Below are 18,249 nucleotides of genomic sequence, written 5' to 3' on the forward strand. Positions count from 1 at the left end.
AAGTTGCGAATCTGTGATTGTTTGTTGTTTAGTATTTATCTCAAAATGTGATAAGAAACTATGTAACTAACTTGTATCTTCTTCAAACTGTTTTATTAATTTTGCCTTCCATTGTGTCTTTACCCAGCGGTGCACGTAGTTCATAGTTTTAGTCAGAAATTATTGGGACAAGATATAGCTAAATCAACCAGAGCACTTATCGTTAGTTATATTACACGTGGATTGTAAGATTATTACATTGACCTTAAAAATGTATTTTAACAAACAGTACAATAAAATTGTGGAAGCACAAAATAATAAACTGAAAATGAAAACTCTTAAGATGTTTTGGTAAGAAGATTGCAGTGAAAGTCACTTTCACCATGTTTTGCAATTCACTTACGTCACTATCAATTCTTCGTCATTTAAGGCTTGGAAATGAATCACACCTCAATTGATTGATGGAGTATCATGTTAAGTGTCCTCCATATAATAAATATTGACAACGAGTGAGAATGAATGACTAGAGTGTCATCATAAAGGAATCATAAAGTGTTAAGGTAAGCTATTTATTATCATTCATTTCAACTTTAAATAACTATATTTGTATATTGCTATCTCTCTGACTGCTAGACTAATTTATGAGCATATAAGATATTCATTATTGTTGAGTGACGCCTATGACACCATCATAAAAATGTGGGAGAAAGCATTAGAGGACTAATTACATGGTGTAGACGGCACACCGCATTCCTTTGCGTTTATTCCTTTGGTTCCTTGGAATGTGAGATGTGAGCAGGGTTTAATATTGAAGGCTCTTGAACAATGCATGAAGGAATGTCAGAAATTTAATTTCGATCTCAATTTCCACAAAACACTACCCCGAGTCCCCGACTTTCCCCATCACCTCCTCGTTACAAGGAATTTGGGAAGACGTGTTTTTTCGCTCTTAACGATTTGAATTAGATATGAAATTCCACGAAAATCGTCAATATCGCCGTGGATTTGCTAGATTTTCTTCAGTCGTCTTGTGACACCACAGTACGCGAAATATTGCTTATTCAATTGCTGCCATATGTATTTCAACTTATCGAAAAAATAATTATTAAGGACAATTATCTTGTTGGTGAAAAAATTCCGAAAAAGTCATAACCAAATCTCAGTCAAAGAGTCTGTGACTACAGTTTTATCACCTTTAACCTGGAAATTACGACGGAATAAGATGCTCCTACGCTACATTGACATTGAGCAACAAAGTCACCTCTAACCCCTTCATCTTTTATTAAACAACGCGTGTTTACTTGTTTATTAACGTAGAATCGAGCAATATATTGATTGCAAGAATTGTTCAAATTACGTATATCACAAACCAATGGTACCAAGTACCAAGGACATTAGTCACAGGCTGGCTAACTGCTTGGACAACAACTCGTTGCGTTAATATCCGCAAGTCATATCTGGATAATACGACTCTCACTCACTCACTGGTCCTTTATCTATCATCAATCAGAATAGCATTAAAGTCAAGAGAAAGTTTAGTTCACAATTGTTATAAAATCTTCAAAGAAACCAGACTTTTCTGATAACAGTTTCTGACTTTCTCTTCATATTCAAATAACCCAAGGTCACTGGAATTGTGTGTGAAAGGAGAAAGTTCTGTAAGCCAACTAGCTAAATACATATATGCTAACGTACTTAAATACTGTTTTGATGGTTGATATTGATATGAAGCGAAGAATTTATAAAAGGTTGGACCGCTATCGTTATTTTAAAATACACTCCAACTAGATATCCTTTGGGTAGGTTTCTACAATCCACGGATTATTCAAGAATCGACCTATTTAATAAATAAGTTGTGCATACACTTTTATCATACAAAGAGTCAACAATGGCTGGTTCATATAATTATGCTGTTGCTTGTCAGCAGTACTTTTATATTGTAAAGCAGCCTTTTAGATTGATGTATGCTCATGAATTACACGAAATGACAAAATCTTTGTCAAACACGTCTGTTTATTGTCGTTTCTTGCTGAGACTAGTCGTACATATATATGTACATTTGTACATACTGCAAAACAATCGAGTCTCAGATGTGTAGGTACTGTAGGTGTACATGTCAAACTTGAGACAAAAATACACGCACTGCCCCCACAGTGATTAAATTGCATGCACGTCTTAAATTGTTGCATGGTTGTTACTTTCCTACATAATCTCATTCTCATTTTGCCATTTGCCACTTGCCCAACTCAAAGCATAAGAAGTTATACTCAATATTAAAATGTGCGACAGAGAGGTAAATTTCGCACTGATTACAATTTGAAGAGCGTTTTCAGTTAATTTCAAAATACATTAAAATTAAGAAACTTAACGATAAAAATGATTTCATTTCGTGGTGGTGATATTTTTTCAGAGATTCCACTATGCAACGCAACTTTACATTAACCATTGTAGTAAAGAAACGTTTATTTCAAAAACGGTTATTAAACGAAGTTTGGATTCACTAACGACAATTCCTTTACAGGTAGCCATGAATTTCACATGATAAATGAACATTGTACTAATTTTTCCATTCCAATTAAGTATCTGTGAACATTTGCATTTTGGGTGAGTAGACCAACAGTTCGACGCAACCTAACCTGGAGAGCCTGATTGAAATGGTTCTGAACGCTGAGCTCGATAAGCTGGCAGGGACCGAAATTGGTATCGACAATTTATACCCAGCCGTAGTAGAATGCTTTTCAGTGATTTTGCTGGGGTAAGTTGCAACTCATTCTTGTAAACCATGGTATTTTTTTTACTGTTTTGCAGTTGAATCGAACTTAACGGTTCTAATTATTTTACAGATTCATAGCTGGCAAGGCAGGAGTTATATCCCAAAGTGAAACAAAAGGCTTCAATTCTTTCATAGGTAAGGTTTTTAATTCTTTATTTCTATTTCATGTTTAACAAAGTAACGAAATCGGAGTGCAAATTAATTAATTTTTTAAATTATGCACAGGAAAGTTTTCACTTCCTTCCCTCATTTTCCTTTCACTAGCACAACTTGATCTAAAGTAAGTACCAGCTCTATTCCGCATGAATCCACTAGAATAATAAATAAAAAGACTACAATGATATTTTTTTCAGATCTGTCAACTGGTGGTTTCTGCTTGCTATATTGTTGGCAAAAACATTGGTGTTCTTCTCTGTTATGTTGATCTCAAGTCTTGTAAATCGGGGTACAAAATTAGACAAGGCTGGAATATTTGCGATATTTTGCACTCAAAGCAATGATTTTGCTCTTGGATATCCCATCAGTACGTGTTTGTCCTAAAACATCAAATTGGGGCTATATGAGATTTTAATTTTAATTGTTGCTCTTATCCTAGTTGCTGCATTGTACGGTAAGGTTCGGTTTGATGCTATTTTCTGGGCATTCAAAGACCATAATTTTGTTCTGTCTTTGTTACACTTAATTTCTCAGGTAAAACTCATCCCGAGTATGCTGGATATCTTTACTTGGCAGCACCGGTGAATCTGTTACTGCTAAATCCTATCGCATTTATTTTAATGGAGGTGTCCAAGCAGAAGGAGGTGGAGAGGTTGCAAATAGAATCCGATGGGGCTAAAGGACTTCAATACGAACGCCCAAAATATCAAGTAAATAAATAGTACTATGTATATACTAGGGGTAACTTTTTTATTGCATTTTATTGAATTTAAGATTACGGCTACAAATTATTTTTCAGATTGTGAAACGCGTGATACTGAACCTATGCTGCAACCCTGTAATAATAATGACCGCACTCGGTATACTCGGAAACTTGATATTCAAACATTGTGTGCCTGCCATTTTGGAAGGAATACTCAAAGTAATTAAAATTACACGCCTATGTGAACATGCGTTGATACACTAATCATATTGCTATAATAATTGTCAGGTTTTAGGATCCGCTTTCTCTGCGTGTGCTCTTTTCTCTCTTGGGTTAACCATGGTCGGCAGTGCTGCAAGTCTGAAAGGGTCTGGAATCCTTGTGCCAGGAATACTCATTAGTGTGAAACTGTAAAAAGAACAATACCAATGTGAAGAACGGTAATTGGCTGGAAATTGATTTTGTTCAATTTTAAAATGCAGGTTGGTTTTGCCCGTCGTGACGAGAGAAATGGTTAGCTTGCTTCAACCCGGAATGAATGCCAACGACACCGCTTCCTTGAGTAATTTTGGCTTTCTTTACGGCACCTTTCCTTCAGCCCCTGGAGTATTTGTTTATGCAAATCAATATGATGTCGCCGTGCAAATGGTAACAAATAAATGAGATGATTCTTATGATGTCTTTCTTGATTTGTTATGAGTTGACTAATGTGACTTGGTATTTTTATTTTAGATTGCAAGTGCAATGGTCGCCTGTACATTTGTGTCTGCTCCGTTAATGTTTGTTTCTGCTAAGATGATAACTTTGCAAAAGCTTAACCCCAGAGATTATGTCCATGACTTGGACACTTTTCTGCAAAATATTAGTGTCTTGGCATTCTTAGCTTGTGTAAGTTATTTCTCAATGTAGCTTTGTCAAAATAATACATATTTACCCATATTCAATAGACCTGGGTTATAGTCGTATTCGTACTTGGAAAAAAGTGGAGAAAAGTACCTCACTGTTTCACATTGTTTCTGGTTGTGTCGCAGGTACTGTTTTGTTTTATAAGCTGCATGTATTATTAAAGTGTCCGCTAAACATATTGGTAATTTCGATCTAGGCAATTTCTTGCCTTGGAGCAATCCTTTGGTCATGGTTAGGTGTGGATGGATGCACTGGTTGGAAGCTATATCTGCAATTTGGCGTTCTTCAGTTTGGAATATTTAGTTCGCGAATCTTCACCGCAATCTTAGCAGCCAGTTTAGTTTTCCTTAGGTGCCGAAGTCTTTGTTTTGTACTACGGTTGCGTCCCTATCTAATTGTTATGGGCTGTGGGTGAGTTATAATTTTTTAATCCTCATAAGATTCCTGGGATATACTTCTCCTTCACTCTAGTTTCAAATAACTTTTCCAGAATTCCAAGTGTGCTGGTGACGGTTTTAATGCTAGCAGTAAGAAGGGAGACTCTTGAAGAAAAACAGGATCCCGTTTTCCAATGTAACAGTCCAAATGCATATATAGATTTTTCATTTAATTAAATTGAACTTGACTAAAATTCCTTATTTTATTTAGATGGAGTAACTCAAGCATTGGTCGCGGTAATGCTACTGATGATATGTTTTATCGGTAAGAAATTATTTAACATATAGCAAAAACAAAACAAGCATTCACAAAAGTAGTATCTGTACCATTATTTCTGTATCATATGTACAGTAACAATTGGCTGTTTGATTATGCAACAACGATATGAAAGACAATATGCACAATATAATACTCTTCCAACCCATCTACACGAAAGTGATGAAGATGTCCCACCACGTCGGTCGTTACGAAGGCGAAACGAGAGCGTTTCTTCAAGAAATGTACGACTAGGAGGTGGTGTAATTCCAACTCCAAAATTACGACCACGAGCGAGAAGCGGATCCTGCTCTGGGTGTACAAAGGTAGATGAGAATGCTCCAGGTCCATCGTTTTCCAGACCACAGATTACTGTCACCGAAATTGAAGACTTGAAAACGAGTGATCATGAATTAGAGGATGACGATGCAGAAAGCCTTTTCAGTTTTAATGATGACTTATGTGCTCCCTCGAAACACCCGTGCGATCCCATTCAGAGAAGACATTGTACAACTCTTTTGGAGAGATACAGGCAGACAAACTATTTAACAGAACCTGAAGAAATTGGGATCGTGCGAGACAGGGATGATGAGTTTCAAATGTTACGGCACATTATTCTTCTTCTTCTCTTGTGCTCTTCCATGTTTGTTGTAAGTCGAATACTATGTAAATATTGCATCATCGGTACTTTTATACATATACAGTTGAAACATACCAAAAGTAAAATGTGTGTAAACAAATGTCAAATGTGAATAGGGAATGGCTCTTTGTATCTGGACTTTAATTATGGAAGATGTGACAGGAATTTATGTGGAATTAGGTGAGAATGTCATATCATGTACATATGTTGAACGGTAGTATAATTATTTAATTTTTAATTTGATTGTTTCATTAAAAATTGTAGTATTTCTGGATGCAGCGCTGAATTTTGGCCAAGGATTCTTTACTTTCATGCTATTTGGACTTAACACCAGGATGATTGTAATGCCGTTAAATAAATGGTAAATGTTCATTCAAAGCGCAATTTGAGAGCGTGAAAGTAAAAAATATTATTCTAATTATTAACACAACCAAGGTGGAGAAGAATCATTTATGGAGAAGGTGCTATAAGGTTGCCAGCGTGGGAGGAACTTTCTACGGAGACTAGGGAAATCTGTCACCAATTTCTGACTTATCACTATGAAAAGTGCATGCAAGACATAGTGCGAGACCGACGGTATGTAGATTGAACTACATTAATATTAGCGTGTCATTTATTGCAATGCACATAATTATTAAAATTTTAGCTGGAGGATGGAAGAATACTGGCAAGTTTTTTGTGGAAATGAACTAGTTGACTGGCTCCTGATGGTTGGTTTAGCTCGAGATCGTATTGAAGCTATTAAATACGGAAAGCATTTGCTGAATGGGCGAGTCATACGTCATATTAAAAATCTGCATCCTTTCCACGACCAACCATTTTTCTACACGTTTAGTCCAAATGCTGACAACCAAATGGAAGAACAATAGTATAGATATCTCAGAGCTGACGATTAATGTTACAAAAAATTAAGCCAATTTATTAATGGATCAAATCTCCTGACTTTGACTATGTTTATTTTGAAAAGACGTACGTAATATAATCACATTTCTAAACATTATTTTTCTAGTCTTCAAGCGTGCTTGTGCCTACTCTATCGCAAATTCAACGATTAATGTTCAACTTTGTATGTATGTCATTTGAAGTTGTGGTGATGTACTTTTGTGTGGGTGGTAAAAAATATACCCAACCTAGTCGTTTCATTGCTCACAAACGATGTACCTTACACGTTATGTTTATACATCACCTTGAGAGAAAGTATTTTAAATTAGTCGACTCGAATAAGAATATGTTACCGAAATGTTACCATTTAAAAATATCACGTTTGAACCTTTCCTAGTTCTCTTGAACATGTGTGCTGTTACCATTTATTGCTTAACGTTGACGTAACGTCAATTTTGTTGTATTATTATAGTAAATACTGTTTATTTTAAATAGACACTTAGATATGTAGTGTTGATCTTTCTTGCTGAGTATATTTCACTCGTGAATAAAATTTGTTTTTGCAAAAGCTGTTGAGTTCGGGAGTTGAGAATACAACAACTCGTTGCAAATCCCCACAACGCAGTTTTGAACTTTCATTTGACGATGGCATCTTGGCCAGAGGGAGTAATATCCAAGTTGAAAGCATAAACGGAATTCCTAAAATTGGAACACCGCTCTGAAAGTGATGCAAAGAACTTTTCATATGAATTTCGTAAATTTGCTCGTGTGTTGAGACAAAAGTCTGAAGAATAAAAACATTTTTTAACCTTCTTCAGAACAGCACACATGAATCCAGAGACGATTGCACCGATTATTGAGAGAAGAAAAGAGTGAAAGTTGAATCGAACGAAATATCCGCCCAGAGCTGCTGCTGTTAGTAGTGAATTGTACCCCCAAACACCGTTACACACATCCGCAGAACATGCTCCATTTACATCTAGTCCCATTCCTATTAATGACATGACATCGAAATACTATACAAGTTCATGGCACATATATTGCATTTAAAATTTAAAAGTCGCCCACCAATTATGGTACCGATGACTCCTCCCAGCACTTCTTGGCAAAAGAGGATGGGAGAGTAAATGAATACACTTAGGTAAATGATGTAGGACTGTGCAACTGGAACCTGAAATATCACCCCCTGGGACAAAACAACCCCACTCCAGAGCTGATTAGAAATTGAACAGTTGCAATCAGACTGAAATGTGTCTTCAGACTTGTTGTGTATTCTATTATCATCATCATGCGTGAGGCTTGGTAGTTCTGGTCCGTGAGAAAATTGCAAAAAGTATCCAGAGTAGACGAGCAGCAGAGCTAAAAGATTTGTAGGAGCGCTTAGAACTGGGATATCGACGCGGGCCAGTATCCCATTGAATCCGCTCCACAGATAAACCCTTCAGAATTCAAGTACTTATTTACATCAAAATCATAAACATAATGGTTTTTGTAGCTAGTTCCGAAATGATGCATTAAAAACGTTTCACTTTTCCCAAAAATATTGTAGCAGCCTTAAAAAAGGGGTTTCCATTGTAAAGCAAAGAAATTAAGCAAGGAAAGCTAGCACTGGACTCTGGATTTTTTCTCTAATGTGGTCATTAGAAGTTATGAGCTAATGTTGAGACGCCTCCGTCAAACTAATCCTAAGAGAAGAGAGCTAGTTATTGGATGTTTTTTGTTGAAGAGCAACTCACACGAAGATTCCGAGCACAGCAGCCAAGGGAATTAGGAACTCGATTCCTTGCCAAGAATGTGTCTCCTCGCCAGCCAAGGGTAGCAGTGAGCCAAGGAGAAAGCAATTGAACGTGACGCTCCCTCCTACGAGGAGCTGCACTGGGAGTCCAAGTGGCCAAAAAGAGGCGATGCCCGCAAGGGTCGCTACACATGTGAAAGAAGGTACGTAAGAGAGAACTGTGGTACGGATAACTCCAATGACTGTTTTTTAAAGAATTTTGGGCTGAATTTCCCTACGGACTTGGAGAGGTTACCTACCCACGAGACCTAGGAGGGCAGCCCTCCTGTCGCAGAAGAGCATTGTTACGAGGATGACAAGGCCTGAGAGCGGGTTAGAGACAAACGTCGTCGCGGACACGGAATGAAGAATGGAATAAAATATGTTGACCACAATGGTCCACTTACTGGGACTCTTCATCTCACCAATTAACGTCCCAATGTACGGAGCATGGCCAAATACACTCTCGCCAAACTTTCTCCATCCACCGGATCTTGTGCCACTGCCATTATTATTACCACTGCTGCTTCTACTACTGAAGTAACTGCTGCTGGTCGTGCTTTCTCCGTATGTACGTCTGGCTGGGGCACTATGCGACTTTCTTGGTTCAGATCTGATATCCGGTCCCGTTATTGTCGAAATTGGCTGTTGTCCACCCTAAATGAACGTCCATTATATTTCAATCCTTGCACTTGTGATTATTTGATTGATTAATTCATATGAAATGCTGAGAAAACTAACCAGACTATCAGAATAACCACTCGTCATGTTGAGATACACATTAGGAATCATGTAATAAATTGTAAAATAAACTATTGGACTAAAGAATACTGAGAAATATAATTGCCTTTTTTGGTGTGATAAGTTTTACCGAGGCCACTGCAACAACTGAATCAAACGTTGAACTTTGTTGCGAAGTCTAGCGTTGTGTGGATACAAATTTTAGCTTTTCCGAGTTCGATGGTGATACCGTATTATAGAGTAATGCTTCGTTAATGGAGCACAAGCGAAAAAGAGGAAAATCGAAAATTAAACGCCTAACTCTCTTTGTCAAATGTCTAAAAGCTCTAAAAAATATATTCATTAGCACAACCAACAGCACGCAACATTTCATGGAGCGATCCTTTTTCCCCTCCAATACATATGTGCAGACAGCAAAGAAAGCAAAATCGATCAATGAGGAATTACTCGAAGCAACTTATGCAACAATTTCAATTTCCACATCCAATCATGAAAATAATCCGTGCAACTCGACCATTATGAGTCAGCCATTAATCGCATGAACATGTCCTTCGAATATTTGAATCACTGTCGTGAAGAACGTAAGTGCTTAATGTGACTTGAATTTAACACTCGCATTTATTTTTCCGCATCTTACAATTTGAAAGATTCTCAAGTTTTTATTACCAAGATTTTATAATTTCTACTTGGTGACACAATTTCTCACTATGCAATCGCGTTGAACTACTTTAATAGTTATTCATTATGATTATATTACTATAAAGTAGCTTTAATCACATTTAACTTGCTTCAATACAAATACAATTTAATATGCTTCACAGCGAGTTCCGATTCTCTTTCTCTTTCTCTGGTAAAAAAAGTCTTGTTTTTCGTATGTGACATTGTTTGCAATAAAATTGAGTTTTGACAACTTTTAAAATGGATTGAGTTTACACACACAAACTGATAAGCTAATTAAACCCATTGACATGACGGTCAATCTGGCATTATATAAGTCGACAGTGGCAGTGATGGAAGGTATATCTCCGCAATTCCTCATTTACTTCAACTATTTTGAGTGATTTGAAACTGGAGAACAATTTCATATAAGTATAATAATTTTATCACTAAATGTACTGTACTGTACATGCATATGTATCTAAATTATCGTTTTCAACCCAACTATTATTACTGCAATAATATATTTATGACATTTGAATAAATACAGCCAAAATAATGGCAGCTTTATTACCTGAACTGAAGACAGAACCTTTTATGCAAAATGGCTCCTGCGTTTGGAAACAAAAGAACACAACAGTAATAATTGCGATAATAGTACGATAAAATGAGTGACAAGATCACGATTCATATTTTACATACTCGAACAATGAACCTGGCGTGAGGAAATCTACGATTGCTACATTACGCATTCGAAATCATATCACAACTGGCCGAAAGCCCTTTCAAAACAATTAATCGGGTCTTTCTCGGTGGGCAGTCTTTCCGTCGTTGGGAATCTTCGTTACTTTCTCCATTTCATTTATACGAGAAAGTTTGTTTTGTAATTTTACCTTTTTCATAGTGTTTTTTTTAGAAATGAGGCTCTAGTACTTTTGCTCATGGACAGCCACACTCCTCTACAATCATTTTAGGAAGGTCTCTTTTTATAATGTTGTAGTCTGGCCCAAAATAAATGAGAGACATTGGAGCAAATTTTGTGGGGGCACAGCAAGGCGTGATTCCTTCCAGATTTGATTGCCCATCGGTTGTTCTTCGGTACTCTTCGATTATGTGAGCGTGGTACGAATGATAGGTGTCAGGAGTTCGGAATGGACCTCCACAGTGACCTCGACAATAGTTAGCATAGTATCTAAATAAGAATACATGTAGACAATAATCAGGTCATAAACTTGTAACAATTTTGATTTATACAGTAATTAGATCATAATTTTAATGTGTAACGGGTGGGCAAACTTCAAAAACATGTAATTTTACCCCTTTGGAGCTATTATCCAGTCGTCCCAACCGAGTTCGTGAAAACTGACGTAAAATCTTTGCTTGCAACAATGTTTCACTCTCGGACCACACTCTAAAGCTCTTCGACGATTTCTTCTAGCGTTCGGTGCGGTTTCTGTTTCTAGAAACCAAAATACAATTTGGTATACAATTTTCTGATCTTACCACATCATTAACTCACAAGAAGGCTTTTTAAACGAGTTACTGCATAACGTTCAAAATAGTACCTAAAACTAGGAAGGGAATCTCATTCTCGTCCCTCTCAGCAAAGGCTTCGGAGTGGACCTGGCCAGAGGTATCTAATGGCTCTTGGTGAAAGTCATCCCTCATGAGGTCTGGGGAATCCTTTCTCTCATTTGTGATCACAGTATTTGATTGACTAAATGTAATTGGATGGATGGAATTGGCACAGCCAGCGCAGTCCACGAGTAGGGTTAGCTTTTCTCGTGGATGATGATTCTTTCCCTGGTGATTTCCATGCCGGATTCTGTGCCGGCTGTTTTTATTATACCACTTCTGCACCTAAGGTATAAAAGCAAGCAGATTTTTATAAATTCTTACATGGATACATGCGATGATTTTGATATTTGTATACATACATCTGCTCATATAAATACAGTTGTTAAACCCTGAATTACTGCATACTTATTTTTCGCACTCACCACTGGAGTAATATCCAACTTTTGCCAACCGAGCGAGTCGAGCATTATGGTTCTGGAAACCACGAGGTCCATCTCCACGTCCTAAATAAGAAATAAGACCATTTTTATGCACATGCCGCATACGTAAAAATCCTGTATTCTTTTTGAGTGCCAAATTATACCTGACTTGTTAGATGGACTGTATGATTTAAAGGAGTTTTCTTGGAATTAGAATTCCCAACTATGTGAAAAATATACAGGTTCACCCCTTTTGGGTGTAAAAGGTGTCCAAAATGTCTGCCCATTAAAGATCTAGGAATTCAGAGTGAAATTATAATTAAGAGCTCAGATATTCATCGTTTTCTTGGCTTATTTTATAAATTCAAATTTTACCTATAATCGAATTTCACCCATAAGTCTGCTCTTTTCACCCGCACTCCCATTCCATACGCGTGGTTCCCAGCATATGAAAAAGACAATAGGGTGTGCCCATTGAGAATAGGACCTGAAAAAAGTATGCCATATTAAACACATTTAGTTCAGAGAATAGCACAAGCACATTTCCTAAATGCCGGTTTACGTAGATATGTATTTGTGTCGTTCGTGGTAAGTCAATTGCATTGAAATATATTAATATGCCAAATAAAACGAGATTAACATACAAATGAGATTGTTAGGTTTTGGAGTTACATAACCAATTGATTTATGATTAGATGTTCCCGTCCACAAAAAAAACTGGAGCCAACAAAGCTGAACAGTCTAAAACTAAGGTACCTTGTCAAAGAGAAGAAGAATGCTAAAATGTCTAGACGGCGACTATACAAGATTCTTCTTGCAATAATTAAATAAAGAAAACGGAAAGTACATGGAGAGGATTCATATAGATGATATTTTTTTGCACAGATATATCGACAAGGAATTCCTAAAGTAAAAATACGGAGTGTTTCACTACCCAAAATAATTTCGGATGACAAATTCTCTAGTCGCAAGACGACTAAAAATAAAAGGTCTCACACTTACACGCATATACACACGCTATTTATGCAAGTGCAGATGGTGGACACCTAAAGTTGTCATGTAATAGTATCCCATAGTTTTGTTTTTAATGTGTACAACATACTTTGTAAATAACTGGTGCAGATATGCATATGTATGTGAACTCCAGACAGGAAAAATGGTGAGCAAATAAAAGAAACAATATAGCAATTTGATGTTCATCATAAATCTAATTGTTGATTGAGATATAACAACAAGGAAAAAAATTATGCACAGGATGAGTTTGAGGGTGAGCAAATGATACAGAATTAAGACGATGAAGCAGACGTCCTCGATTGTGTATGTCGCAGTTTCACATGTACATACACAAGTATGTGACAAGAACACAGCATTCTGTCCGATAGACACTGTCGACTTCCTTTCTGGTCAAGTAAGTAAGTAGTTGTGGCTGTTGTATGTTTAATCAAACGAAAAATCTCTTGGCAGATAACTTGTGCAGACTGACTGGTTGAGCGAGATAGGCACCATGCATAAATATACCAAACAGAATGAACAAGTGCAATAATTAGCATTTAAATTTGAGTAAATTGAGCTGCGGAGAGGGTCCGCCCTGCCACTGAATTAATTTGCCAGTTATGGATGTGGCGACGAAATCATAAACGATTGTTCCATGCATATGCCAAAGATAAGCAAGTACAGCCTACGAGATTGAGGAAACTGTCGCCAAGTATCGATCTATGCATATAATAAATAGATAAGTAGCACAGCGTATTAAATTAGTTGTTTTATAAATATATTAATTAGACCAGACTAAACCAACCAGCAGCAAACCAACCATCACACATGTACATACAACATATGTACATACCTCTCGGGGCATATACTATCATATCCATAATCTGCTTTGGCAGTATGTATCTATGTATCAAACAATTACGAATTGTATATTCTCATAAAACTTAAAATAAATCATTTGGACAGTCGACTCTATAAAATGCATAAAAACTGGTAAATCATCGTTTCAAATTAAACTCGATATTTGGCTTGCATTTAAATTTAAATCTTGTGGATCATGGATCTCGATGTAGATGAACATGGCAATAAGTTGTTTTGAAATGACTCGTTCTACCCTATGTCTATATATGCAAACATTTAAAGGGTTCAACTTTTTTGCACATTTCCACATTGCATACTTGTACATATTCAAGTGGTTGGTTATTCATGTCTGCTGTATGGTCGACGACTATAAGCTATGCGTCGCTTGTGGAGTACGGCAGGAAATATCAAGCATTCAATCTTTGGCACGTGCACTGCCAAGTCTGGTCTAGTAATCGATTGCATAAAACACAACCCTGCATTTATGCTGATACAGCATTATGATGAAAAGTCGCTCTTCAACAGAAATTATTAATTTTCATTAAGTCGTTCAAGCAGTTTGCCTGCACACAGTAGCGGTTGCCAGAAGCCACGATGTACATATGTACACTCTGCAGTGAGTCTGCTAGAACTCTGCAGATGGTCACCCCAATTCTCACCAAGACTGTAACCTTTACATTCATTGAATCTCTACAATTGTTTATAAACATCAAGAGCATAAATGGTGTCAGGTTGTTTGATACAGTTGTAATTGAACGTATTTAAGAATAAATGTACACATGTGAGTATTTAGAATAAGTCTACTAGATACTTTATGATTTGCCACAGTTGGTATGCATTGTAAGCGTAATGTAAACATAATGTACATAAATTGTGTCAGCACTTGCCTTTGTCAGGAAATGAAATAATCTCCGAGGTTTTTGCAAAGTTATTGTCATCCTCGGTCGTCTGAATGGTGGTGGAATTAGTATCCGAGGACGTGGACCCACCACCAGACTGATGTAAATTGTCAGTTCTCCTCAAAATTTCGAGAGCGAGATCCTTCGAAAGTTTGTGTGCATCATCTACGTGAGGCTTTTGCTCCAACCCCAACCTCTGAAGAATCTGCACTTTGATCATCTCTTTGCGAATGGTCTCCTCATATTTTGGAGAGGACTCATCCCTGCTGCTTTCACTACCGAGGACACTGCAGACTCTTTCACATGATAGGAAACTTAATGCGAGGAGAAAGTACAAAAGTGTCACTTTGGTGGTGAAGTGACCATGGGACATTATTGTTTTATGTTTTCAGCTCAAGGACCCCAACCATGGAATTGCATAGTCTTGATGTCCACACCTTTTACAGGTCACCACCACACGACTGCCGGGGAGCAAGTGTGATAAGTGTCCACCAGTGACATGGCACTTGTACCACCGGAAGGAAGGAATTAAATGGTCAACTATTCAGAGTGCTGCTTACTGCTACTACTAGAGTTCAACTACTCACACATACTCCAAAAATTTTGGCACCAGTATATTCGGTTATGGAGACTTTTTGAACTTATCATTTCATTGCACCCACGGCATATTCGAAATGAATATGTTTCACAGCCGCCAACTTCCTCCAACCTATGCAACAAAAGACTGCCCCTCCTCCGTAATAGTGAAACTGAAACTCACCAAGAACAAACTTTTCACAGCTGCCAGCAATTTAATACTTGTCATACCGGTATTACAGTATTATTGAAGTAAAATTTAATGTCGATGTGTAGATTATAATTGCTGCAAGAGTAGTTACTACACATGGCATAAGCTATTGTAAAAAAAGCCAACTTTGAGAACTACTACTACTAAAAATTTACTACCAACTTTTGGTTATATGTGTTATCTGGTTTGATTCATAAAATGATAATGTGCTCCTCTTTCGCCCTCCCGTGTTGGTGGTTGTGTTGCCGTGAGTGGTGAATCGAGGGATGATCAAGAAGACCAAGACAATGAGAAGACGAGCTAAACAAAAGTTGCTTCTCGACTGGGCAAGTCCTTTGCGTAGAATGATTACAAAAGTCTCATCTCCTCCACAAAATAGTCAATTCTACTCACACTTCTTGTCTGGCTGGTCTTACATATATTGTCACGTTCAACTTTTATTTTTATTAGCCCAACTTTTGACTCTTGCTCCAAGATTTAATTTAATTTTCATGGGGTTGATGAAGCTCATCTCATCGAGATCAGAGCACAGTCGCCGCCACACTACTATCTACAACAATGTTAAAATAATACAGAGATAAAAATGCTATTGTAATGTTTCCATTCTTTCCATCCAGTGAAGTGGTTTGTGTACCTCATTATTGGATATTTGATCTTGTACTTATTATGCTAAAATTTGTGCCTGTTGACAAATTATCCATTTTTACCCTTCAAAGGTTTTACCTACAAAGATCAACTTTTCACTACAACTGTGTATACTTTATTATGTAATTTGAAACTTTTTATTTACGCGTCCATGGCTGATGCACATACGCATGTGCCATGAATATAGAGTTCAGTTAACCTATTCAAATTACATCAGTACAATTTATATATATGTGCATACACATATACATATAAGCTGCAGGGGTCAATATCATTTAAATATTTAAAGCCAAACCAACGTCAAAAATTTCGATGAATAGGTCAGTCAAATAAGTTGAGAGAGAGAGAGAGAGATGCCACCCAGAAAGTAGAATATTTATAGCGCGTCTAGATCTGGCGTCGCGTCTGAAGTCGAAGTGCAAGTTAATGCTAATGGAGGCTCGCCATGGAATAATAATAAACCACTGGGCAGGGCACGTCTTGAATAAGTAATGACACCTCGTCCCTATGACACTTGTTCCCTAACTTTAGCACCACACAGTCTCACCTTACTCACCCAGTCAGTCAATGAATAATTTACTTGCTTATTTTTTAAATTTCGTTTAAAGTCGGTTTTTGCTTGTCTGGGCTGACATCCACTTTGTCTCGCTATTTCTGGGCGGGATTGAGTTGTATAATTATGAATTTTCTCATAAGGGCTTGAACTAGAGAGGACTCAATTCGGAGTGCTTTATGTCACATCTTGAGTAATTGTCGTGAGAAAAACTCTGTAGTCTACGACAATCCAGCCAAATCCGGACGAAGGAAATGCTACGACTATATGCAGTTGCCGTATGTCGTTGCGATGCGATATTTCACTGCCCGGCAGCGCAATTGAGATTTTTTCAGGGAAAGGCCTGAGGTAAATCACAGACTGGTGCAGCAACTGAGGAACTTTTTTAAAAAATTGAGAGGATTGAAGGGATGATGATGTAGCTGAGCCGTGGTCTGGGGAAGGACTGAGGAGAAAGTGGAGAAAGTTTGGTTTGGCAAGGTTCTTTCCTCTGCTGCCGGAGTCTAGACCGTCCGGAGTCTTTTTCAACTCTCTCTCTGCAGTTTGGCCTGCCTCTTATTGGGTGGTTTTCCTAATGCACATGCAATTCCTCCAACTTCGATTCTGGCATTAACTTTTATAACCCCGTTGTTGTAACAGGAGTGGAGTTGTTAACTTTCTCTCTCATCGGGAACTCCCTTGTTGCCGGCTTCAACACATTTTTGCCTTCATATCGATTCCGTACCACAGAAAAAAAGTTTATACGAAAACTCGTCGTAAGTGCTTGTAGGCCAACCAAATGCTCGAGATAAAAGAATTTGTGGATCTCTCTCCCTTTGGCCGAGTTCCGTATCTCAAAGAGAATTTGGTTTTCTTGACCCAGGTTACATTTATAATATTCACTTTGCATTTAGAAATATTAGGCTAAATTTTGAACTGCTTACATAAGCATTCTTGTCTCGAGATCGGATAATTTCTTTAATGCAAACGAAGTGCAGCATAATAAATAAGTAAATACATCTACATCGTGCCATAATTTACAAAAGCAACCTCACATATGCATGCAATTTACATAAGTTTGCTGCAACAAACTGCTAGTTGTTGTCTATGGAAAGTGAAACTGGAATTCCATCGCCTATGCAATACTAGTGGCCTGTCAATATGACCAGTTTGCCATGAACGAAATGCAAGAAATAGGAAAAGGAATAAAAACATTTTTATTCGTCTCAAATTATATTCGTTTGTAGGATTTTATACTAAAATGTAGAATTTTATACGTGTAGAATCTTCTCGATTAATTATTAAATTAAATGCTTAATTCTTTGAAAGCAATGCAATCATAGTTTTCCTACGTATAATAATAATAGTTGTCCTAAACTTTATTATGATCAATGCAATCAAGACTCTTATGACGCTACTTGTACTTTATTTGATGCAAAACACTAATCTTGTTAAACTGCATATCAAGAGTGATGATATGCAGTCCAAAAAATCATTTGCCCATCTACCCGGCTGAAATTCAACTTGAACGTGGCCCCATCAAACATCATAGGGTTTAATGTTTTGAAGCATCTTATCCGGTAAAAATTTTCAAAAGTAAAAATTGAAGACCCGACCCAAAACTAAATTTA

The 18,249-nt window shown here is 37.2% G+C and overlaps 2 protein-coding genes across 8 annotated transcripts; one reads left to right on the top strand and one right to left on the bottom strand.

Moving 5' to 3' along the window:
• The first annotated feature begins 2 nt into the window (after positions 1-2).
• Positions 3-7,300, top strand: LOC110847744 (integral membrane protein GPR155). Of its 4 annotated transcripts, XM_035849918.1 has the most exons (22): positions 3-330; positions 410-539; positions 2,390-2,500; positions 2,592-2,734; positions 2,823-2,887; positions 2,978-3,032; positions 3,106-3,275; positions 3,348-3,362; positions 3,443-3,618; positions 3,708-3,830; positions 3,900-4,021; positions 4,094-4,259; positions 4,344-4,499; positions 4,559-4,642; positions 4,714-4,928; positions 5,008-5,090; positions 5,166-5,219; positions 5,307-5,860; positions 5,967-6,030; positions 6,115-6,211; positions 6,286-6,426; positions 6,497-7,300. In XM_035849918.1, exons 4-22 carry the CDS (start codon positions 2,634-2,636, stop codon positions 6,717-6,719), a joined length of 2,664 nt encoding a protein of 887 aa, XP_035705811.1. In that variant the 5' UTR covers positions 3-330; positions 410-539; positions 2,390-2,500; positions 2,592-2,633; the 3' UTR covers positions 6,720-7,300. The 4 variants fall into 4 exon arrangements, with proteins under 4 accessions (XP_035705811.1, XP_021950434.1, XP_035705812.1 ...); XM_022094742.2 differs by having other exon boundaries at positions 3-539; XM_035849919.1 differs by lacking the exons at positions 3-330; positions 410-539 and adding an exon at positions 819-1,637.
• Positions 6,929-17,083, bottom strand: LOC110846396 (inhibin beta chain). Of its 4 annotated transcripts, XR_004834416.1 has the most exons (9): positions 14,643-17,083; positions 12,277-12,388; positions 12,066-12,195; positions 11,905-11,985; positions 11,470-11,764; positions 11,222-11,363; positions 10,798-11,096; positions 10,479-10,515; positions 9,837-10,315 (listed from the first exon to the last, which is right to left on the bottom strand). XR_004834416.1 is itself a non-coding variant. In XM_022093128.2 (8 exons), exons 1-7 carry the CDS (start codon positions 15,025-15,027, stop codon positions 10,844-10,846), a joined length of 1,398 nt encoding a protein of 465 aa, XP_021948820.1. In that variant the 5' UTR covers positions 15,028-17,083; the 3' UTR covers positions 9,837-10,515; positions 10,798-10,843. The 4 variants fall into 4 exon arrangements, 3 of the variants coding, with proteins under 3 accessions (XP_035705815.1, XP_021948820.1, XP_021948818.1); XM_022093128.2 differs by having other exon boundaries at positions 9,837-10,515; XM_035849922.1 differs by lacking the exons at positions 11,222-11,363; positions 11,470-11,764; positions 11,905-11,985; ... (1 more) ...; positions 12,277-12,388; positions 14,643-17,083 and adding exons at positions 6,929-7,450; positions 7,542-7,723; positions 7,801-8,171; positions 8,469-8,652; positions 8,767-9,163 and having other exon boundaries at positions 9,248-10,315; positions 10,479-10,848.
• Between the last annotated feature and the right edge of the window lie 1,166 nt (positions 17,084-18,249).

The sequence above is a fragment of the Folsomia candida genome, unplaced genomic scaffold, assembly GCF_002217175.1.
Source record: "Folsomia candida strain VU population unplaced genomic scaffold, ASM221717v1 Fcan01_Sc003, whole genome shotgun sequence".
NCBI lineage: Eukaryota > Metazoa > Arthropoda > Collembola > Entomobryomorpha > Isotomidae > Folsomia > Folsomia candida.